Source organism: Plectrocnemia conspersa, unplaced genomic scaffold, assembly GCF_051122295.1.
Source record: "Plectrocnemia conspersa isolate PC_06_02 unplaced genomic scaffold, ASM5112229v1 ptg000006l, whole genome shotgun sequence".
NCBI lineage: Eukaryota > Metazoa > Arthropoda > Insecta > Trichoptera > Polycentropodidae > Plectrocnemia > Plectrocnemia conspersa.
Genome location: NW_028277170.1, coordinates 9,304,863 through 9,330,240, shown reverse-complemented (window position 1 = coordinate 9,330,240; position 25,378 = coordinate 9,304,863). Strand labels below are relative to the sequence as shown.

At 27.2% G+C, this 25,378-nt stretch overlaps 1 protein-coding gene across 6 annotated transcripts in view; it reads right to left on the bottom strand.

Annotated features, from left to right (window-relative positions):
• Positions 1–25,378, bottom strand: part of LOC148234179 (adenylate cyclase type 6) — a 168,454-nt gene that overhangs the window by 61,109 nt on the left and 81,967 nt on the right. For 3 of the 6 annotated variants that reach the window (XM_088187550.1, XM_088187553.1, XM_088187551.1), the window contains exons 2-3: positions 15,796–16,070; positions 57–338 (exon numbers count right to left, since the gene is read on the bottom strand). In XM_088187550.1, coding sequence (XP_088043676.1) covers positions 57–338; positions 15,796–15,900 — 387 coding nt within the window. In that variant the 5' untranslated portion in view covers positions 15,901–16,070. The remainder of the gene's footprint in view (positions 1–56; positions 339–15,795; positions 16,071–25,378) is intronic. The other 3 variants (XM_088187547.1, XM_088187548.1, XM_088187552.1) reach the window with 2 other exon arrangements.

Here is a 25,378-nt window from a genome sequence, read left to right as displayed (position 1 = left end):
GGTATTAGTGCATAATCTAAGATAGAATGTATATACATTTTTAGGCAAATACTTACGGTCGATTGCAGCGGACGCTGAGGCTTATTGAAGTGTTCAATCACCTCCCAGTTGGACTTCTTGGGTGTAGCAGATTCCGTCGGTGTGCTGGAAGCTACCGAGTTGTTGAACGTAGGGTCGCCGGCCGGCGTGGACGCGCTCGAACCCAACATGGTTGTCATTTCCAGGTTCACCTGGCAGGTGTTTCCTGTCTGACGCAAAGATGCACTGCGGCGAGTACTCCTGGACAGCTTAGGGGCGCTGCAGCTACTGTCCACCGAAAATGGACTTTGACTTATATCCTGATGTAAAAAAAATCAAGTCATCATTTTATATTTATATAAACATCGCTTAAATACTAAATAGAACTTATTTTAGAAAATTGAGAGTGGCTTACTTAGTGGCGGAACTAATTTTACGAATATTTATTTGATATAACATGCAGTCAACCCATGTTTAATAGTTGTATATGGCTCAGGAGTTTTGGCCCATTAACAACTACAACCTACAACTCCAACTTGATATTATCAATAACAAATTTATGAAATGAATGCTACAGGCTTCTCCGAAATGAGTTTGATCAGTGAATGCAACTGGATCAGGGTATTACGTTCATTCAGCTTCATACTAGCAAATCTATGTTTCATTGTTCGCGTCGAATTGATGAAGCTCCAAAAAGTTTCAGATCGTTAACTATGTTCAACTTCCAGTAAGCTTCCAATATTAATTTTTTTTTTCTGTTTTCATAATGAACCGATAATAGTAGATATGATCTTCATTGCTTATCTTTCAAAGCTCATGAATTTTCTTAATAAAATTATTTCGAATATGATTCGTTTAAGCAATTATGTGTTTAGGCACAAAACATTGATCGAAGCACTCATGGTCCGTATTCTTTGCTTAATGCTTGGATGGAACTGACGGTGTAAATGATATTAATATAAAATATACATTAGACAATACAAATATAGAAAACGTCTACAATGTTTAATTTACGAAACATTGCCATCGCCTTTCCATTGTAAACACAATAGTATAAAATAGAAATTGAGCGTTAAATACGAATGTAGGTGTATATTAGGGTACCAAGCTTAAATTTAATAAACACATTTATCCCTTAGAGCTTTGACCAACATTTATTATTTAAAAAATAAATATTCAGACAAATAATCATTTTCGCAACAGATAACAATACATATATGTTTTTACATTATCTCACTAACACACCGATCTAATTCTAATAATATTTATATTACTTTCTATATCATTTTTTTACATATATTTTATATAAAATGTATTTTCTAAATATAACTAGTGTTAATTATTTTTAAACATTTCATATGAAATAAATTGAGTTTAAATAAACCATTCAAAGAGTAAATATAAAAGGTTTATATTATGCAAAATAAAATTGAAAAATGGCAGAAGCGTTGTTCAAATCTAATATTGAAATCCTTCTATTGACGTGACATGTTACGTAAACAATATACGTATTTACGGATATTCGTACAAAAGGATACTAATGCGTGCTGACAATGTTCATACCTGTTTATTCAACGTTACGCCAAGTAATCTATGTGAAAATATCTATAGCGAGGTAACTACGGGATAAATGGGAAGGTATATTAAAATAGAGACAGATTGTGGAATGTTTTCATCCGGACAATTAAAATGCAGCAATGCTACTAAAGGGACATTGTATTTCGAATTGTTTTCTTAAAAGTGGAAATTGAAGTACATTAAGAGTATCCTAAACGAGTGAGAATAAGGTTTCTTACATATTATTAATGTTTTATGTATTAATAGTACCCGTTACAGATGTTAGGATCACTATCTGAAAAAATAAACACGAGCATGCTTCGCTCTATGCTTTTTAATGGTATTTAGTTATTTTTTTATTATAGTAATTCACACAACACTTATGGTATTAAACACATTTTTAATGACACTGTTGTTATTATCAATTTGCTTAATAAATTACTAAATATATTTATGTACGTACATTCCAATTATTTTAATATTTATATACATCTCGTTTGATTATATTTTTCCGTCGTATGATATTTCTCGAATCAATCTTCCATATAAATATATGATTTTCGATCACATGCTTTGAAAAGTCTTCACGTCGTTTTATTTTCGCCACTTTTTCACATAACATAGAAATTTACAATACATGAATAATACCTATTTTATAAGTCACGCGTAGTGCACATTGTGAGGATTTTCTGGTCCTTCCGTGCAAATATTATATTGTTCGTTCATATATAGCAGTGTTTCTCTACTTTGGTTTCGCAAGTGTCTTGCAAGGATTTCGCGAAAATTATTAAATAATTGATTATAATTATGTTATTTTAAAAATTAAAATACGCAGGTCGTATTTTGTATTGTTGCAAGCGTTTATTGTATTTTTTATAATATCGTATGCTTCTGTAAGATATTTATTATTATGAAAAGAATTTTACAGATATTTAAGGAATTATGTTCAGTGGAAAAGAAAAGAGAACGTGTCAATGGTTCATTCCAAAGTCCAACACGTTAATTACAACCCCAATCTGTATTATTTTTATTATTTATTTTATCACTCTGTGCTGTGTTCACGTACATTTTTATTCCAAAATATTTTATTATATTTTATTCCAAATCTTTTTCATAGATCATTTCATCAAAATGGCTTCAGAAAATAAAAATTATATTGGACATGGCATAGATGCATTTGGACTGCAATAGAAAAATCAATTAAGGTATAACGTATATGTTTATGGACTTCTAAGGGTTAATACGGTTTCCGGCCGAACAGATCTACTATAGATTACATACACCTCATGCAAGAAATCACGACTGCACACGAACGCAGCATACAAGTATTATAACTACAAGTAGTTATGATACTTGGTTGTTAGTCAGGGATACAAAAAAATCATAGGATCAGTTCTCTTGGATTTCAAGAGAGCTTTTGAAACAATTGACAGAAGAATAATGTTGAATAAATTAGAGAATATCAGTATAAATGAAATAGTCTTAAGATGGTTTAAATTTATTTAAAAAAATGAAAGTAAAGAGTTAAAACAAATTATGCATATTCCAAAGAGAAAATTTTATCTCATAGTGTACCACAAGGGTCTAAATTGGGACCATTGCTTTTTATATTATATATTAATGATAAAATAATTAATATGAAAAAATGTAAAATATATCAGTTTATTGACGACACATTGCATAGGTGATAATGTCAAAGAATTTGTAGATAATTTAAATATTAAATTAAGTTTATTATAAAAATGGCTAAATAATAATATACTTGAACTAAATAAGAATAAAACTAAATTTATGTTTATTAATTAAAAAAAAATGTTAGATAATATTATAAAAATAGTTATATACAACTCTATTATAGAAATATATTTAGAAGTAATTGTAGATAAAAAATTAGATTTTTAAAAAATATTGTAATTACATATTTAAAAGATAGTGGAAAAAAAGGTGTAATATCCAGAATAAAAAATATTACAATAGTATAATATTGCCCCATTTTAATTATTGTGCAACAATATTACACAAGTTTAATATATTAGATAAAATTATATTGAAAAAAAAGAAAATTAGATTTGCTAAATATAGAAGTATAATTGATAGATTGAAATAAGTAGATGTTCAAGAAATATTAAAGATGAATTTTTTGGTATTTATATAATATATAAGATAAGAAATAATATGTTATTAGAGTATTTAAAAAAATATTAAATAATAAATAAATTTGTACATAAATTGAATACAAGAAATATATAATAGAAAATTTAAGGATAGTTAAATAAGAAAAGGAAAATAATGTATGGAGGTGTAAATTTGTATAATAATATTCCTATAATCTTCAGCAAAAAAAATGTAGCAGCTTTCCTAAATCGAATAAAGGAACAACTATATATGTATACATAATCATGTGTAAGTAAATGCTTAATCTAGGTTTTATCTTGTAGTCTTTTTAGGTTGATTAGGGTTTTGTAGGCCATAATAACTATTTAATACAGCTTTGCGGTGTCAGCGTACATAATTAAGTATGGGTGAATTAAAAATGTATCTACAATTATAAGAAAAAGCTAGAATACCTCCAGCTTTGATTAAGTGATGTATCTATTTTGTAGGTATGAGTGAATTATGTGAAATGTGTCACGTCGTATTAAAAGTTTTTTCTACGCCAATTGAAATTAAGTAATCATATCAAATCATATTTTTTGCTTTCAAAAGAAAATATTTTTATAAAAAGTAATTATTTTAATAAATAATAATTTTTCTGTAATTAGTCAACAATTATTAGAAACATTTGTCTATTTTTCACTTTGCTAACCGAAAATATTTTTGTGTTTTTAAAATAGGTATTTAAAATATCAAATCCTAAATATGATATGGATATCCGTAAGATTAATTGGTCTTGTGTGACTTTGCTTTGTATATCATATAATAAAAGGAATTGTTCATTTATATATTAGCAGTAAATATTAATTTTATAAAGTGATTTTATAATGTATATTAATTTTATTATGATTTTATAATAATAAATTTCAAACTTAAAACATGACGAAAAGTTATGTTTTATAATATTATATAATGGAATACACTTTTAGAATGCCTTTCTGCTTAGATTACCAATTTATCATGTTCAATAAATAATTTATTATAATTATTTACAAATTCTAACAAATAAATATTTTGCTTCTTAACGATAGCACAATGTGTGAAATCAGTAATTTGCCAAAAGCATAGATCAATAATAACTCCCTGTATGCGTATTAGAAATATCAAGAACTTGATGTACTATATCAAGCATTATTGACAGAGAAAATTTGAAAAGTGATCCAGTCCTAGCCTTTTCAGGTAAGAAAAGAGGACGTGCTCGAGAACTATAATCATCCTCCGGAAGCCACATTTGGAGCTTCTCGAGTAGCAATTACCAAAAGTGTTCTTTTACTTCTGCGAGTTGACAATGAAACGTATCCCACAGCTCTCAAAATAAGAGCACTGGGAAGCAGAAATGGATAGTAACCGTATGGTTTCAAGTTTACATACTAAACGAATTTACTCTGTATTTTTTTGAGCCGCAATTCATTGAATTGCCTAATTATGCCTGAAATCCATATAGTGGAGCTAACTTTTAGTATACTGCGGACTGAAGTATTTATAAAGTATCGCTCATTTCTTTAGATAAAATCGAGCATCCGTCTGAATCTGCTGTGTCTCAGAAATAGCGTTAATTAAGTAGAAGTATTACTTAATAAAACCTTCAGAAAATCTGCAATATAAACAGCTAATTAGACTGGTAATATATCAAAGGCTTGCCCAGTATAGAATAACATTAGAAATTAATTTTTTTTTAACTACAAGTTATTAAGAAAGCGATAGAAATAATACTTAGCACACCTTTTTATTCTAATCTTGCAAAAACTTTATATTAGATTTTTATTATATTACCAATTAAAAAACATTTTCATAATCACATAAAAAACATAAATGTAACACGTCTGGTTTTAAAGGCGATATTTTTATGTAGCCCCAGGTTAATTAAGTAAATAAGTAGATAGTTATAAATAGCTTAAACTAAATAATAAAATTATTAGTTCATGTTTTCTTTTATTTTACAATGTAAAAAGTTTTTGCGATTTTTCCCAAATTTACATATTTTTTTTATTACCATTGGTTTTATTTTTTTTATTAAAAAATCAAAATTACTGAAAAATTCTATTAGTGTTTTATTGATATAAATGCCAATATTTCTGAATTACCCTAGTATATATAATATTGTTAATGCTATTTATTTAAAACAGCTGTTTTACAATGAGTATGTGAATTTTAAATTATATGACAATAGACAATTAACAGGCCGATAATAGCTAAGTGGGTAAATGCTATTCCTAATTTCATTACAGTAGTAAAAATTAACCAAACAATTTGCGATATTTTTTTATGTACGACTGCTCTTAAAGATACTTTTGTCAGAATAAAATAATTGCAAATATTAATGAGGAATGTATCCTATAATTTATTGTCATTTTTATAATCTCTCTAACCAACCAACAAATTGATTATGGAAAATCATTTCATCTATCTGTAACCAAGAAAACTCAATTACCTTGGTGTTAAAGTCACTATTTTTAGTCCATAAGGGGAAGGATGTAAAGATAGGAGAAGGACATAAGAAAGGAAAGAAAGGTATATATAAGGTTATATTATATTTGTATTTGTTCAATTGTGCTAAGCATTGAAACGAAAAATGTGTTAAAAATCATATTGCAAAACCCAAAAATATCCCCTAAGAAATTTTGTATAGGATTTGCAATTATGTTTTAGGAAATTAATTTAGCAATAAGCCGCAATCAGATTTTGTAATATAATGGATAAGTAGTTATATAGTGCGATATATAACTATTTAATAAAAAAATAATTAATCTCGCTATTATATAAGCCACTCAAAGATTTACTCTAACAAGAAAAATTAAATTATTAATTTTCTTCAGAGCGGATTAAATTATATAAAAGGATGCGGTAAGAAAAAGGAAAAAAATCTATTTAACTAAAATTGCGGTAGCTATTGTGAGCTTGAAGAAAAAGCGAATATTATCTGTTATTTAATTAATTTCGATAATAAATGAGTTAATAATTCGAGTAAGCGATATATAAAATTATGATATTGAACTATGATATATAACTATCTTCTGACATTACACAAAGAAACTAAAAGCCTTTTATTAGTTTCGGCCACTTAGTTAGATAATGGATATTAGTTGGAAGCGAGGTATTCTCGTACGAGAAGCGTTTGCTACATAATGTCTATAAAAGGATTTTATCAAACTTGTAATACTTAATAAATGTTTTAATATATACGATATAGTATTTTTAACTATATTATTAATTGCTCACTTAGAGTAAAAAAAAATATTCCTTTGCAGTTTTATTTGTAATAAGAATATTAAAAATATATCGAGCCTCACTTAAAATACTTTGTGTTAATATTTGAAATTTTATGTTTACAATTAAAAGTAAATATTGATATAACAGCAAATATTGATATATGGAAAATATGTTTTAATAAATAGAAGTTATTGTTTACATTGAATGTATGGCATGCATTAAATAAACATGTAGCAATACGTGGTAATTGTACGATGCTTATAAAATATCAATTAATCAGGCTTTTTGAGCTATCAAGTATGTACAAAGAAATATTATTAATGGTTATGAAATTACACTTTTCACATAATGTTGTGATGTGACAACATTATAATATTTATAATGTGTAAAAGCAATTTAACTTATATATAATATTTATATTATTTAAATATCTAATAATACATACCAATAATAAGTTTTCATATTATTAATGAAATTATTATAAATTGCAAATTAAATAAAAATATATTTTTAGACACAAATCTTTTAAATTAAATTTAATTAAAACATAACCGTTTTAAGTTTAAATGATATTTTACGATCTGCTTAAATTTATTTATAAGGCAAAGATTAAAGCAAACATATATTATAAAGCTTATTCTCTGAAAATGAGATTTGTTTCTTGGTGACAATATATTGTCAAATTGCTTTATCATAATATACTAATATGCTTTTATCGAGGCAATATCAGTATATCAGCTTCAATATCCATAGTAACATTTGTATGTACAAGATAAAACGATCTGTATGTTTGAAACGATGTAATAATTAATAAGGATTCGTGTGTATATTGACAAACGTACCAATATCATGCATTGTTATAATATAGCAAACAATGTGTATGATTATTAGGTGAAATATAATTAAATAATAATATACTATAAAATATATTGAAATTTGTATACGTATACATATGCTTCATTATCATGTACTTTAAACTATAAATTTTAAATAAAATAATTAATTAATCAAATAACCATAAATGCATTTACTACCCACTAACAAGGGCAAGAAAAAATAAATAAAAAATCACCAAAAGTTTTCGAACCATTTCCTGCATCCTGTCTATAATTTAATTTTATAATAAAATTACATAAGCTTCAAAAAAGCTCCTGAGAATGATTTAGTTATAAGAAAGGTGCTAAAAAACTACCGAAAAAATAATTAAAAACATTTTTAACGCAATAAAAGATATCGAAGGTGGCAGGCTGCGTGAAATATTACAGTCCAATTACTCTTTTGTATATTTTATCAAAAACGTTTGAGAGGTTACAGATACGTAGAACAAATCTAATATTACAAAAAGGAGACATAATTCCAAGACATTATTTCGGCTTTTTGCAGGAGCACGGCATAATTGAAAAAATACACCGAGTGGCAAATGAGATAAAAAAATCTACAAGAGAGAAAATATTGCTCGGCTTCTATCCCTGACATAAGTCAGGCTTTCGACAAAGTGTGACATATGGGATTAAAATATAAATTCAAATAAGCACTACTTCACCATATATATATATACATATATGAATTCATAGAGTTATATCTGAGCGATAGATCTTTTATAATAAAATATCAAGGCAAAAATCGTCAGTCTGTCTAATAAAATATGAAGTACATCAAGGCAGTGTGCTATGCTAGTACTGTATTTAATATATACAGCCGAATTTCCAATTACAAACAGGACTACTCATACCCGGACACAGCGTTTACTTATCTCCAATAAAACCCAAATAAAATACTATATATAACATAAGCAAATCTGTCCATGTTACGTTAACCGTTAAGAGAAAAAAATATGTTCTACCGTCTGATTAAATAACGCAATTATTCCACAATCAGATGATCAAAAATATTTGAGGATACACCTCGAAAAAAAAGCTTACCTGGAAAACCTGAATTCGAAGTAAAAGAAAGGAACTACCTATTACTGGCTATTGGGAAAATCCTCCTACTAACAGTGGAGGATAATCTGTTCGTATACAAATCCATCATTAAGCTAATTCGAATGTACAGTATTTAACTCTGGAGATCAGCTAGCAGCTCCAACATAGAAATAATTCAAGGGTTTCAAATTTTTTTTTTTAAATCTTATTGAATGCTGCGTAGTATGTCACAAACATTACTATTAACAAGGACTTGAAAATGAAAATTGTCAAGGAAGAAGTGGAAAATGCAAGACGAAAATATATGGTAGGACTAGAAAAACATTCGAACAAATTAGCCAATAAATTGATCATGAAAAAATCGTCTAAAATGTTAAAAAAAAATAATTGATTACAAGTTAATTTTTGTACGCAAGTGTACTTAAGTCTTATTAAGTACTATGTTTACGACTGTTTTCAATTTTTTATTATATTTTATATTTTAAAAAACAATTAAAATATTTTTAAATATTCGTTGCTGTCTCTTAAAAAGAGTGTTTATAAGATAATATACTATAAAACATTTGATAAGTAATATAAAAAAAAAATTGAACGTTTTCAAGAATCACGATCGCGTCATCTTTTGTTGGCCGCTAGAGTCAGGATGTTCACACTAGCCGACTTACCTATGGCTGTCATCATCCGGTTCCTTAATACGCTAGAATCGAGTTACGAGGATCTGACATGTTCATATCATTTCATTTTATTATCTTATGATTTTTTGTTTAGGTCACGTCTTAATTCAATTTAAATAAATAAATAAATTTCAATGAATTTTATTAAATCACAGGTAATTCCGAGCCCGTTCACTTAAGAACATTGATATAGCAAATAACGTCATATTATGTCAACACCATTTGCCTTACTTTCTCGCATTTGTACACTCTCTAAGAAGATTCAATTTTGCTTAAATTTACACTCTTCGCATCCTGCAAGCCTGAGAGTGCTCAACGCTTCAAGTCCGTAAACGTTAAGCGCGTGACGTATTTCAATTTACACAGCTTTCGTCTTTTATGAGCTCACTAAATTCAAACATTTTTACAGCATACATATCTTCCTTTTAACTTGCAACTTAAATCCGACCAGAACTTGGGCGATTATGTTTGCAATCTGAGACCCAATCACATGTTTGGCACACCAATTATGTGCCTGCGGGTCTGGAAACATTATTGCAATGTCCGCAACAAACGTGTTTGATTAACGGACATTTAATGGGCGCCCGCATTTAGCGGGCCATTTGCCGAGATTAAATTGCCGGAAACTTTGGCCATCTCTCGATTGATAAATATTTAAACAGTGGTTTCCCCTGTGTAAAACTTGGGCTGATGCTGCTGCAACAGACAACAATGGTCCTTCTCCTCTCGATACTTTTCGAAGTCGAAATGAAACCTCTGATAAACGAATACGAATAATATATAAGAGAGGTAAAATATTTTTGAAAAGTACATATTTTATAAATATGTGCTTCTCAAATAAATAAAAATATTTTATATATATGTATTATATATATAGACAGAATTATAGATTATTTTTTGTTCGGTTGGCAACAAAGCCGTTTATACTAAGGTAAATACAGCCGTGTCAGTTCCTAATCCCGAAAAGTAAGAATTATTTGCGTTAAAAGAGCAACTGCTGTTGAAATCGATCGCCAGCTAGTTAATGTTTATGGTGAACAATTACGAACAAAGTATATCTGGCAAAATGGTATTATAAAATTAAAGCAGAAAGAGACGTACGTTATATATAATTGAGCGGAAGGACTTCCGTTGTCCGCAAAGTGCCTAACGAGGAAAATTGTAAATTCTGTAATGTAATATCGCTAATAGCATTTAACCGTGAAAACAAAGACTTAAACGGTAAAAAGAAAATTAAGTGATATTCGCGGAAAATTAAAAACTTGTGAGTATATAAGAAAAAATCATATTTCAACACAACTTACCTTTATAATAACATATTCATTACCTTCTATACATATTTTTGTGTATAAAGGTCAAAAAGTCATAGATACGTGAAAAACAAAGAGAGACATTTACTGTATATAATATTTCGTGTACATATATACATTCAGATGTGCCTGTACATGCGATAAGAGAAATATGGACACAAATATCGAAAAGAGATTTTATTGTAAAAACGATAAGAATCAGAGCTCTTTATGTCTGAGCCATGTAATGAAACATTTCGAGAAATAATACAATTTATATAATATTTTATTGGGGAAAATTTCAAGAAAAGCTTTTTGCAGAAGGACAATTTTCTAATGTTCTGTAAAATCAAAATTTTGCTTTAAATTTAACTCAAAGATGTTTAGCACATGTTAGCATAAGGTAATATTTTTTAAATAAGCGAACGATAGGGAACCAAATTAAATTTTACGGATTCTTTGGATAAATCTGGGGTAGTCATTTTTGTAGGGAAAAATTAATACAATAACAAAATAACTAGATTAAATTATGTAGATCTAATAAATATTTTCTAATGGATAGTTAAATTTCAGATAGCTGTGCTTATTCAGAAGTACGCAAAAACTCATGTTCTTGAATAAGTATATCTAAAAAAAAAACTGCAATGCACCTGGAGAGGCGCGGAGAGTCACAAAGATGAACACGAGACACATCACAACAGATTCCAGCTGTTTCACAAAATCACAGCCGACAATAATACAACTCGACACGCCAGTGAAGACTCCGAGTTATCGAAAATTATTTTTTTATATCATTTATAAAATAATGTTTGTGATACATACAAAGTTACCATGCACTTAAAAATATTTTTATTGTAATAAAATTTAAATAACGCACGTTTGACCGTCTTTATTCGCATATTCCTGTCATGGTAACGGACTAGGATTAACTTCTGATCTTGTTCTCGATCTACTTATCATTCCAAGTAAAATACATCTACAATGTGATAAAATATTAATATAAAAACGAAACATCACTATTGTTAAAAAATAAAACAGCAAAGACGATAAATTGTTTTAATACTTCATTCAAAGCAAGATCTTAGCGAGCATCTTATATCGGTTTGACAGAACAAAACCAAGCGAGCCTTTACAATAAATAAACAAGATAGGAGAAATTAAATTAAAAAGTCTTGATTTCCGGATTAGGATTCCATTTGACTAAAAACACATAGATTTGGTAATACAATACTTTCCGAAACGTTATTCAAAATTAAAATATCATTCCAAAGAAACTCATTATTTAAATTATTATATATGTAGTATATATCTTCATACATTGACGAAATATATACATATATAAGCTTTCAGTCAATTTTAGATTTTAATAAGCGCGATCTCTTGACTATATCTAAAATATTTAGCAAAAATAAAGTTACGACTTTTGAGAAGCATGTTTATTTTTCTACGTAAATATTTATATACATATGTATATGTACATTTGCGTAAATAATATTTATGCAAGAAAGTCATAGACACATGTACATATGAATAACATATTAAGATAATTATGTTTACGAATAGAGATAATCTAAGGAAAATCCATGGGGGTAAAGAATATCCCATTAATTGAAATAACCTTTAATGCGATGTTCGTTCTTTTAAATTTGCATATAATTATTTATCCACATGACTAATATGTTTTTAATAATATAATATCAAGATAACATATATATAATATTTATAGACCAAGAATATCAAGATGAAGAAAAAATACTGAGCACAAATTGCTCGTCTAGAATAACAACGTACTCTATAAAAATAAATAAATTGCTATATTAAGATCCTTTGCTTTTTTGTGAATACACTAGGTACTATTTAGTTACATCCATTATTAATTACTATAATATAATATAAGTAGATAATACATGTATATTCTTAGATGCGCGTTCAAATTACAATTATAAAATTTTATATAATTTAATGGATTACCCTAATATATTTATTTTTATTGATTTTGATGTACTTTAATTATTCATTAGAAATTCAAAATTATTAAGTAATATTCGTTAAATCGTAAATAATAAATAACGGAGAAGTCCTTGGGGGTTCTTTCAGCCGCGATTGTGTGGTGATTGAGACGTCTTTGTGTTTAAGTAGACCAGAGTTAGCAAACCTGTTTGTTGTCGGCATCGACTTTATATATAAAAAAATAATAATACGGGGTAGAGATAAATTTATAGTAAACTCGAAAACACGTTAATAAAGAAAACATTATAAATTGTTAAACCAAATTTATTTTTGCTGATTTTGATCCTTTCGTCGATTTTGTGGTTGGATTAATAATAAGCTTTTTCGCTTTAATTACGTTTTTTAACATTTTGCTATTATTAATATTTTTATAAATAATAACAAGTTTTAAATAAAATTGAAACTTAATTTAAATAGAATTAAATTAGGAATAATTTATTATTTAAAAATTAATTTTATCTTACATGATGATGAGATTAATAAAATATAATTAGCAAATATATCATTAATTAACAAAACAACTTGTGATACTTTTAATGTTTAAGTAAGAATAATCCTCACCCTTACTAAATATAATATAAGCATTAGAGGCAAAAGTGCATTATTTTAAAGAACTTAAAATATTTTTTTTATACATGATGTATACTTTCATTGAAAACAAAGTACTTTTAAGATAATATTTTCTTATTTTAAAAGTTTAAATTTTCATAAACTGTGTTCAATTGGTGCACGTTTTTCAAGTGGAAACAAAGAATCTACGTTATATACGCCAGTATTACCTGTTTCTCGCAATTTCTCTTTAGAGTAAAACTCTTGAAACACAAAAGCGATGCATCCAAGAGGGCGTAAAATCGGTAGAAATATGCTAAGATGTTTTCAAACATTATGTAATAGAATTTGTAAGAAGATTTCACAATTTAAATATAAAAAAATAACAAGCATCAAAATTTACATGGCGATAGTTATTTTTTATTATATTTTGTTGGTAATCGGCCTTTGTGAAAACAATTATTTTTTCTAACACAATCCTTTACAAAAGGTTTGTGTTATAATATAATAAATATTATATAAACTTTTCAAATTTTAACGTTGTAATACTTATCCTTAGATAGTTTCACTATAAGCAATATAATAAATGTATAGTTCGTTATGTCTCAGACTAATATCCAAGACACCATGCGATTGAGTTTTTTATTTATTAAAAAAATGCACTAATATGGATAAGAAATTATCGTTAAAAATATTAATTATTGACAGAAGTTGTTTTTTAATTTATTTAATTCTAATTGGTTTTATTTTTCGTTGCGGCTAACTATGAAGCTGTAAATGAAGGAAAAACCACTTTTTTGAAGAACTTTTTGTAGTATATTGCGATTATTAGATTTACCATTTTATATGAAAAAGATTTATCACATTTATTTTATATGCATTTTAATATTATCTTCTTTGATGCTCACAATATGTATAGAGAAATCGAGATTCAATAGCTAGTAAGGAATACATACATTTATCTTGCATTGGATTTGATAAGTACTTATATAACCAAAAATAAATATAGAACTAAATAATATTTTTAACTCAGGCTTTCCATTTATTTATTTGACAAATAAAATTTATAATTTATTTATTTTATCTTTTATATAAATGTTCTATATTCCATCGTAGAAATTATTCATTATTTTATAAGAGATTTGCTATTATAATAGATCAGTTTAGATTAAATGTTATTCTTCGAGAAGATAGTTCAGCCACTAATAATTAGATTGTGAGAAATAACGTTTACATATGATTAATCGGATCGCAAAAGATGAACACAGTAATACAAAGGATAATTGGTAAATAAAGATACAAGACTAGTAAAAATATAAGCAATTTTATTCGGTTGGCAATACCGGTGTTTTCATTAAGGCTGTGGTTTCCAAATTGTATGTTACTACGCCGCATATAAAATTGGGAGTCCTTCCTGATTTTATAAAATATACCAGAAACATTTTAAAATAGTGAAAAATATGTTTTCCTTTAAAGTTTACAGATTCATAACAATAAGGTTAACCCATATATATTTTTATAAATGTCTTTGATTTTTAATGTGATAGATAAACTACTATATATGAACACGAAATTATTTAGAATTGTGGTATTATCGATAAAATAACTACTTAGGGTTTTTTTTTAATACAATTATTTAGATTTAATAGGAGCTAATGCCAAAAATTCCTTATTTCATGTTTGACATTGTCTCTCAAAAAATATTTATTTTGATTTTACCAAAATTGAATAAGAGTTTTAGTCTTAAATTGTTGTTTAAAGTATCGCATGATAATTATATCAATTGTTTATTTCCTAAAGTTAAATCTAAATCATAATGTTGTTCATCGGCAAGTAGATTTAATGCAAATGCGAGCTTTGTAAAATTAACATCATTACAATTATTAGTAGAGTACATTGTCAAACTTTAAAAATATGCAGTAAAAAGTGTTTTATTCACTTTTTAGTGCAAAAGTATTTTTTAAGAAAAAACATGTCGATAATTTTTTTTTTGTATACTGTTTTTTACATATATTTTATATACTTTAGTAATACTAGGTCCAACCTCCTACCTGGGCTGTCACTTGCGTCAGTCCTTTTGCTATTTTTTTTAATATGAATTGAAAGAATAATTTAAAAAAATCTTTCTTTTATTTCTTAGTGTTACTAATACTGATTGAATGTGTGCTTAATCAGATGTTGTTGATATATATTAAAAAGCTGTTTTTTTATGCCAATCTCAAAATAAATTACTTTAACTTTATATCTTTATTTTACAAATATCCCTTTTAAATATTATTAATATTACCAATCTCTTTAAAATGTCATTTAAGTATTAAAATTGTAGAAAGGTGCTTCTGCATATATAATACACATTCAATTAAATTAAGCCCTAAACCTTATATTATAGAAAAACAATGTAGAAAGACTTACCATGTTCCGGCTCTTGCTGCCGCGAAGACTCAGCCTCTTCTTCCAGTCGCGCCTCTTGGTCGCACTGTCCGAGCTGAAAGATCGCATTATATTCACCTGAGACATGTTTTACGATCGATGCTCTTTTTGAACTATATTGCATAATTTTAATTTGCAATTGACGGTACACGAGCGCCGAGTAACGGGCGCGTACGTACGCCCGTCCACCATTTTCCAGTCTTTAAAAGTCGTCAACTGCCACCATATCGACGATCGATTCTTTACCCGACGATAAACTACAGAATATATTCATGGTAACGATTTGGCGACACAATTTACGCGTTTGTAAATTTTCGCGGATGGGAATAAATTCGCGATTCTCAACCACAAGCATTATTAGATAAACTAACATTAAAAAAATATTTTTAAGGGACATATATCTTGTGGGATGAGAACGGCTAATTTAATGCAGTTATAGGATAGTGTGGTGTTGTGTTTTGTTGTATAGTGCGTTTGAGAAATTTTAGGTTGTAAGTTAGTAACTTTTCCATGGTACTTGACAACTGGGCGATTCATAATTGGCGACTGTTAATTGAACAGCAACAACATAAACTACATATATTATGTAATAGGTACATATATTCAATTACTATTCAATATTATTAAATACATATTGATTAAAAAATGTGGGCAAAGCAAAGCGATCAAAGTTCGTTCCAAGGGAAACCACTGTAAACTCCGAATATTACAAGGGCATACTGTAACGTTTGTGAAACGATATACGGAAAAAGAGACCAGAAAAATGGGGCCAATGACTTCCACCTTCATCACGACAATCATACTTTGCTTCTGAACAGCAAATTTTTAGTCGAAAAACTGTTTCTGTCTGTCCACATTAAAGTCTCCAATTCGAGTAATCGAGTACTCGATACTCGAGTATTTTTGTCTATTTTTCAAGTACTTGATAATCGAGTATTTTGAAAATTACTCGATTAATAATCGAAATTAAATTTTTTTTAAATATTTCAGAAACAAAAATAACTTTAACTCGGACCGGTACAGGTTAACGTCTTGCTTTTATTTGGCATAGTTCCGGTCGTCGGCTATGTTAGTGGGTATGACGGAGAAATTTCTTTTGTGTTTTCTGTTCGACAGTCCCGACTTATCTAATTTATGGCAATGAACAATATGAAATATCAACAAAAAATTTTTTTAGGTTTTATGACTATACAGTTGTAGCGTAAAGTGTTGTAAATTGTTTATACTGATCCCTCAGCTTAAAATATAAATCAAAACAATTGTGTGTTTTAAAGGCATTTAAAGTAAAGTCGGTTCTTTGCGAACCGTTTAACTCTAGAGTGAAAGGGATTCAGCCAAATACATCTTCGAAGGATATAGATTTAAATTCTTCGCATTAATCAGAAGGAGTAGAATATTGTATATTGTTAAGAAAAAAAATCTATTCAAGAAGAATTACAAAATGCTATTTTGTCAATAGTCGAAGGAAATAAGAGAAAAGCAGAAAAGGGAATGAAAGAAGAGAACATAAAAAGAGAGTTCAAAAAATTTTATATCTATAAAAAGCGAACAGATATAAATTAGAAGCCTTATCCAACGCGTTAATGACAACAAGACCAACATTAACAGCGACGGAAAGGGTTTTTCCATTACGGGAATAATAAAACCAAAGGTTAGCAGTAATATTAAATTCGAGACACTTTTTGCATTATTGTTTTTAGAAAGTATGTTCGTGAAGTTAAAATAATTGTAAAAATTAACATACCAAGTATTTTATTTATTTATTTATATGTGCACGAATTTAAATAATAGCTATTTTGGTACATTTGGTAAATACTCGAAAGTACTCGAGTACTCGAGTATTTTAAAATTTTAATATTCGATACTCGAGTAGTTGATGGTTCGAGTAATTGGAGACTCTAGTCCACATCCACCTTACTCTCCAGACTTCTGACTCTATCCAAAAATAAAAACCGTGAGAAGGCCACGACGAAGTAGCTGAAGACCCTTCCAAAAATGCTTCAAATCGTGGAATCAACATTGGGATAACTGCATCGCTAGCCAAGGAGAGTACTTTGAAGGAGATTAATTAAAATTTGATCTAAGCTTATTACTTAATTCGCAATAAAATTATTTTAAAATATTGTTAGCATTGCAAGTAAAAATATGATTTTCTTTTACATGTATAAATATTTTTTTATTTTGACTTATTTTTGCTTTCACTGCAACCTCATTTACATTCACCGCTCTTTAATTGCATTTCAGACTAATTATTATTTTTTATTCATGCTAATGCAAAATTAATGTTTTTTTATTTGCCTGATCTATGTAAATATTATAACTACTAAGAACTGTTGTGTCATATGTCATAATTCGTAATAATTAAGTATCTTACACTAAGCACAAATCTATCTAAAAAAATCCTTATTTCATTTGAATCATATTATATATTTATGGTTAGACAAACGTGCTTGTTTTTTTATTCATACGTATGCTCGTCGCTTGAACGAGTTAATTTTGCAGTGTACCGTGCAAACGTAATTTCTTGTGCAAATTGAAAACATGAATAATTCACTTATCCCAATTGAAACATGAACAATAACATAAATGACATATCCGCAACGAGTAGAAATTTAACCCTTTGAAGTCTTTTGTCACATATTAGACATCTGTTTTATACTTGTAGCTCCTATATCCATAACGTGTGAACATATTTTTTTAGATTATTTAAATTTATATCTTAAAATAATAATATTATGAATAAAATAAATAATTAAAACGTATTGCTTAAATTAAATTTATTATATATTATAAATATCTCTAGATAATTTAATAAAAAATAAATTAATAAAACAATTCTTATAAATAATAAAGTATTTTAATCTAATAAGAATTTTTTACATTTCTTGAATTTATATAAAATAAATTACATTTACGTATAAAAACTAAATTTCAATAAAAAAATTCTAATTAAGAAAATTAGAAATGTAGTGATAAATAAATATATTTTTCTAATTAATATGATAGTAATTATATTGTAAATATATAATTTAACTTCCAAGGTTTTTGCCAAAATAAAATTGATTTCATATAATGCACACATAGAAAGATAATTTATAGAATTAAATTTTATTATATTATTCAATTAAATATATTCATTAAAATGGCTTGAATTTAAGACTACAAAGGGTTAAATATATTTCATTCGTAATATTCAGTTCTATTTTTGTTATTGTAGTGAAACTAGAATCCAAATATTTGCTACGCATTATTCTGACGCTTGTTGTATTAGATACAAGTATAGAATTACATAAATAAAATTCTGTCAACAGTAAGATATACTCATGCCTATCATAAAAACATTTTTTTTTGTAATTGAAATATGTTTATAAATATAAATAGTATTTTTCTCTAGTTATTCAATGAAACCTATTGTTTTATTATATATATCCATATCATCTTAAACATATATTGTTTATTGTTAACTGAGAGTTTTTTTATTAAATGTCATTGGTAAATGTTATTGACAGCTTTAATGTTTACTACAATTAAGTGTGTAGTTTAAATTAAGTAATAATTTATGCAAGTAAATATGTGGTTAAAATAAAACGTACATCTAAGCCATATTACGGCAAGCGTTTTTAGTAAAGGGTCAGATCGTAAATATTTAAAGCTCGGCGGGCCAGAAAGCAAACATAATGTGAGCTTTTTTACGTAATATTCTCTAAAATTTTTATTAATCTATTATCAATTTTTATTCAACTATTATTATTATTAAAAACATATGTTTGAATATATTATGAATTTTTAGATCATTGCTCAAAATACGCGTTTCTAATAATGAGCTTTACTTATGGAAAGAATGTGATTGATTTTTTTTGAGATAACATTTCATGAAACTGGTTATTGAAATTCTTTACTTTTTATTATAAAAAAAGATTGTAAACTGACCTCAAATTGTGATTTTATATGCTGCCAAATATGAGTATATGTTCTTAACTGGCCATAAAAGATTACTAGTTACAATTTTTAAATTTTATTTTTTTACTACAACATTTTTAAAATTTTATTCTCTAGAATTAAATATGGCAGATAACTACGATCTAAACATTGCCGAGTTTAAATATGATTAAAAAATTTAATAGAAGTATTTAATAAGTTTTAACAAAAAATGTTATTGTACAAAGAAGAGAATTTATTTTTCATTCAAAGTATATGTGTTTGATATTAAACAATATAATCTGAGTTACGCAATCAACGAGTACCTCAACGATTTTGCCTTCTTTGTCGTTCGTTCTTTGGCCGTTAAACGGGTTTGTTAAGCCATTCATTTCCTTTTTCCCGGCTTCGTTATCAGAGGGGGATTTTGCTTTGAAAACTTTTTTCTCACTACACTCCAGCGACAAATCCAAATTTTATAGATGTTTGACGTTGATAGACGTTTCATGATTAACATTTTCTCGCATTTTCCGGTTTTGAAGCTTTGTCATACACGTTATATCATTATACTTTTTGGCAAACTTTTGAATTTTATTACATTAAGTTACAAGAGCGATGTCCTCTTTTTACGTTTTTTTAGGCTAAACAATTCAATAAAAGGATAAAGGGCTCACACGCTGCAAAATTTATAGCATTAATATTGATAAATTATAGAGTTTTGACAAGTTGAGAAAAAGTTTCAATCTATAAAGTAGTGAGAGATGTGAATGCGAGTTTTATACCAAGTATGACGGGCCAGATGAGGCACGGAAAACATCTTTCATTCCTACAAATAAAATAATATTAAAAAATAATTACAGTTTGTGAAAGTTTTAATCACAAGCACAATTTGTTATACTTTAGGGGTCACAATAACGATCAATGGAAGAGAGATCTTATAACCAAATATTTGGGTGATTGATTTAAAAAGCTAATAGCACATCCGTTATGAGACGTTAATCACCCATAAGTACCATTAAAACATTTTTTTTTGTTTGAAAATGACATTTTACACTTTGCACATTACTGCTGTTTTTTTTTAACTTTTTATTTAAGGTGCAAGCACATTTTGGGGGGGGGGGGGTGTCCAAAAAGCGATGAATCGGTCTTGCAAAATTTTTTATCAGCGATTCACCAATGCTGTCTAGAACTAGCATTGTAAAATATGTAACACTTAGTAACATCGAGAAGGGACTAAATGGATCCGAGCTGCCCCACTGAAATCACAGCTGACAATAATACAATTCGACACGCCAGCGATAGCTCTCCAACTTCCAATATCTGGTATTTCAACTTTACATCTATATTTCTTTATACATGTGATAATTTATATATGTTAAAAAAAGCCTTTTCGGCGCCCATTTGACGGCAATGTCACACCCATTAGGCCTCAAAATCCGAGAAGCAAAGCAAGAAATCGTTAAAAGATAAATGTACTTGTATGTACATTTTATAGTGTGTGTACTTAAGCTTACCTTAATAGCGTTCGGATATGATACACTAAATTAAAAAATTATATAATGTACTAAAGAGTAGCATGTATTTCATGTTAGATCATACTTGCTAAATTTAAATTCTTTACCACAAAGCACGGTAGAAGCATCAGAGAGATATCTTATTTTATACAGGAAGTTTAAAATAGAACATCGATTTCTTAAATTTAGTTATCAATATATAATTTATAATATATTTTTAATAAATAAATTATATTATATAATATTAATTTATGTAAAAATCAGTAACTAGTAATTATATTAAAAGTATATTTGGCGAGAATAGTTTCGTAAAAAAATTACAATTTAAGTATATATACGTCATTAATTTTCCATTCCATAATTTTCATTGCATGATATTATGACTTTCTATCCAAAACTATCATGATAATTTACAGTATTGGTAAATACAGCAAGCTCAGTGTATAATGGTTTAATTATTCAAAACAACATTCGATGGCTTTTAGTCCTAACTCAATAATTTGTGAGAATTTTAAATTTTGTATCCGTTATATAAATTATAGTTGAAATATTTCACAGGTATTTGACTGACAAATTATCGTTGACAGAAGCAAAAATAAATTTTGCTTTCACTATTCTACTAAAGTTACATAATAAAATTATCTACTTTACAAAAAAATAGTATCTTTAATAAAATGTTTAAATATAAGCTTAGCTAACTTTTTAAATATATGATTTTATTAACAAATATTATTATTTTAAAATACAAAAAGAGTGATTTTAACTTGTCATTCATTTCAGTGTCTCTCAGTATTAACAGATTTTTTTCTTATTATTGACAACGTTTATAAGCAAGCATTTTATAAATTTTATTGAATAGATTTCTTATAGTTTTTAGCCCAAAAAAATTAATCTATTATCTGAAAGCATTATAATCAAATATGCTAATAGATGGAACAATGTTATTCTTACTTCGCACATAGAGTCATTTAGAGAGATTAGTGATGAAAGCTTTTAAATGTGTCCAATTAATCTCTAATGGCGAAATTCATATTAACCAGTTTCCTGCTCAAAATAAAATACCTTTTTGTGTATATTTATTTGATAATCGCTATAAATGGCCAAAAAATCTATTGGATATATTAAAACTAATTAGAGTTTTGGAGTAAAAAAAGCTTATTATTATTAAATATACACTATAAGACATTTGATAAATGGACTAATTAAAATATTATATGCTGCATAAATATAATTATACTTATAGAAGAAAATCATATCTACAAATTAAGACTAGTTTTTATATATAAAATATGTTTAATATGGCTTCTATGAATTTACGAGCATATGTGTAACAGCTTTTATGAACAGTCTTTATACGTGAAAGCCTAGTGGAAAACTAATTATATTTGACAATAATCTGGATGATGTGGATGAAGAATAAAACATTAAAATTATGACAAATATGATTATAAGCATCTGAATGCCAATTTAGATTCAGAATTTGAACGTAGAAAATATTCTCTAAAAGCAAAATTAAAAAATAATTAAAACGTTTCAGAAAACTTAGGAATATATAAAAAAAAATGATATTCTACAACTATTATTATTTTTCAAACTGCATTAGATACGGTTTATATTTTTGATATAAAAATACGGCATATAATATCATATATTATATTTTTTATATACTGATACTTTTACACTTTGTAATCGATTAATTTAATTTTAAGTCTAATTCTAATAGAACACAGCTTAGTTTTCATGGTTATTAAAATAAAAAAGCTCTTGGTAAATTACGTATTGTAATTTTATGAATTTTTTTAGAAATGTGACTAATATTAAATTTGATTAATCGATTGTTTATTTTTATGGGCGTAGAAAATTTGTTTCCGAAACTTTGTTTAAACGTTGGGTTTCAATTGTATTGTTATCAGGAATACTTAATTTCGCCTAGTATAATAGAACTTATACATGCAATTCCACTCCGAGACGCGTCTTTTGTAAAAGTTTAAGCGTTTCGTTAATATTGTATCAAGTTTCGAATAAGTCAACAGTTTTAGACATGCACAAAAGAAACGAAAAAGAAAAATAGATTGCGGCGTATTCGAAAGGGGATATTTGAAAAAGAGAATTAATAGAGCAAAGGAAGAAGAAAAAACAAATATATACGTCAAGAAAGTGAACGAGATTCTGAATTTCGGCTTCGGAATCAATAATTCAGACAAAAGACAAAATTTTATACGACGAAGGACAACTTTGTCAAGGTAGGTGGATCGAAAGAATACTCGGAAATATAATGAAACTCTTTTTCGTAATAGGGAAAAAAACTTAAATTGTTTCCTCGGGTACGAAACAAGAAAAGGGAGAGAAAAAAAGAAAAAGCGCTTCCTGAATATATTACACCTTAAATTATGAATGACGCAAACGATGAGCGTTTAAACATGTATTTTGGTATTCTGATCGAAAGCTTGAAATTACGTCGAAGGTTAAAATATAAATTTACCTTTGTGCATTAAAAGAGAAAATTCATTTAAACTTTTTAATTATTAAAGCTGATTTTTGTTAAAGTTTAATAACTTATTTAATTAATTTATCATTTATTTCTTATATTTTGATCGACATGCAGTATGTTAATACTTGTTATTTTACTGCATGTATTATATATATATATATATATATATATATATATATATATATATATATATATATATATATATATATATATATATATATATATATATATATATATATATATATATATATACATATATTAAAGATACTGAGATATTATTGAAATTTCATAAGCAATAAAAATCACAAGAAGATGAATATAATTCAGATGTAAGGAGACATCTTTCTACTGGTAAAACTCTCAAAATAAATGATATCCAATTTTATAAGCTACTTTTATAGTATAAACAGATTCCTATAAGACCTATTATACAGACTTATCAGGCACTACCCTTAAAGAGCTGTGGTATAATAAAGCTTAAGACCGAGCAGATGCTAGATTTTCTTGATTCAATGTAATATATAGCGTTTTGTTAAAGTAACAATGAAATATTGTGCAATTTAATTTACGTTGAAGCGAAATAATTCACATACATAAATATGTATTATATATATATATACATATCTATAAAAAGCAGTAAATATTTATGCAGTAAAAATAATTATTACTTCTAGATCGGCTCCAGCATGTTTTTCTAATAAATTGGAAATATACGATTATTTTTGTATTCGGACGAAAATAATCATAATAAATATATTTATCAATTTTTCCTCAGTTGTCAGTATGTTTATAGTGTATTTATTGTACTAAATATATAGTTTTGTGGCGTTTCCATAATAAATAAATTAACTTAGAACAGAGTAAGCTATTACACAAAATCAAGTTTGATATTTTAAAGTATTTATTATCACATTTTTATTTTTATTTTTTTGCTTTGTAAAAATTATATAATATAAATTTAACATTTTATAAATTAATCTAGATAATTACAAATATTATTTAAGCGCTTGAAGTGATTGTTTAAATTTAAAATTAATTTAATAAATAATCAAAATTACTATTGTTCTTAATTTCATTTTTGCTACAAATTATTATTAGGTACTACATATACACGCTGATTTCTAAAGTTGCGCTTACACTCACGCAACTATTTCGGAGAATAACTCACCCTTCCAATTTACATTGTGAGCCGTCAGTTTGCAAACGAAACGAAGTCAACGCTGGTGGAGTCTGTATGATCCCATCATAGTTTTCATTATTGATTTCAGAGATAAGACAGAGTGATGAAGGATCACACTCATTTTCTTTAATACGTCCGGTTCTATGAGGCGGTAATATATATGGATACTCCTGGGTCTCTTTGATGTGCGCCTAAAAACCGACTGGAAGGTGGCTCGCCATGAAATTGACTCGCGCAACAAGTTTGGGGGTGGAGGCCTCATCTACACTATGCGAGTCTTAACTCGCGAAATACTTTACTCATTTTGTCATTTTTTATTTATTATTTAGAGCTCTTTGAACAAATAAATAAAGTCTTCCACAAATAATATCAAAAATCAGCAGGTATATATTCATATTTTAAGAGTTAATTATTTGTAACAAAAGCAAGATTAACCGTATGTTTCTAACGATTACTCTGTTC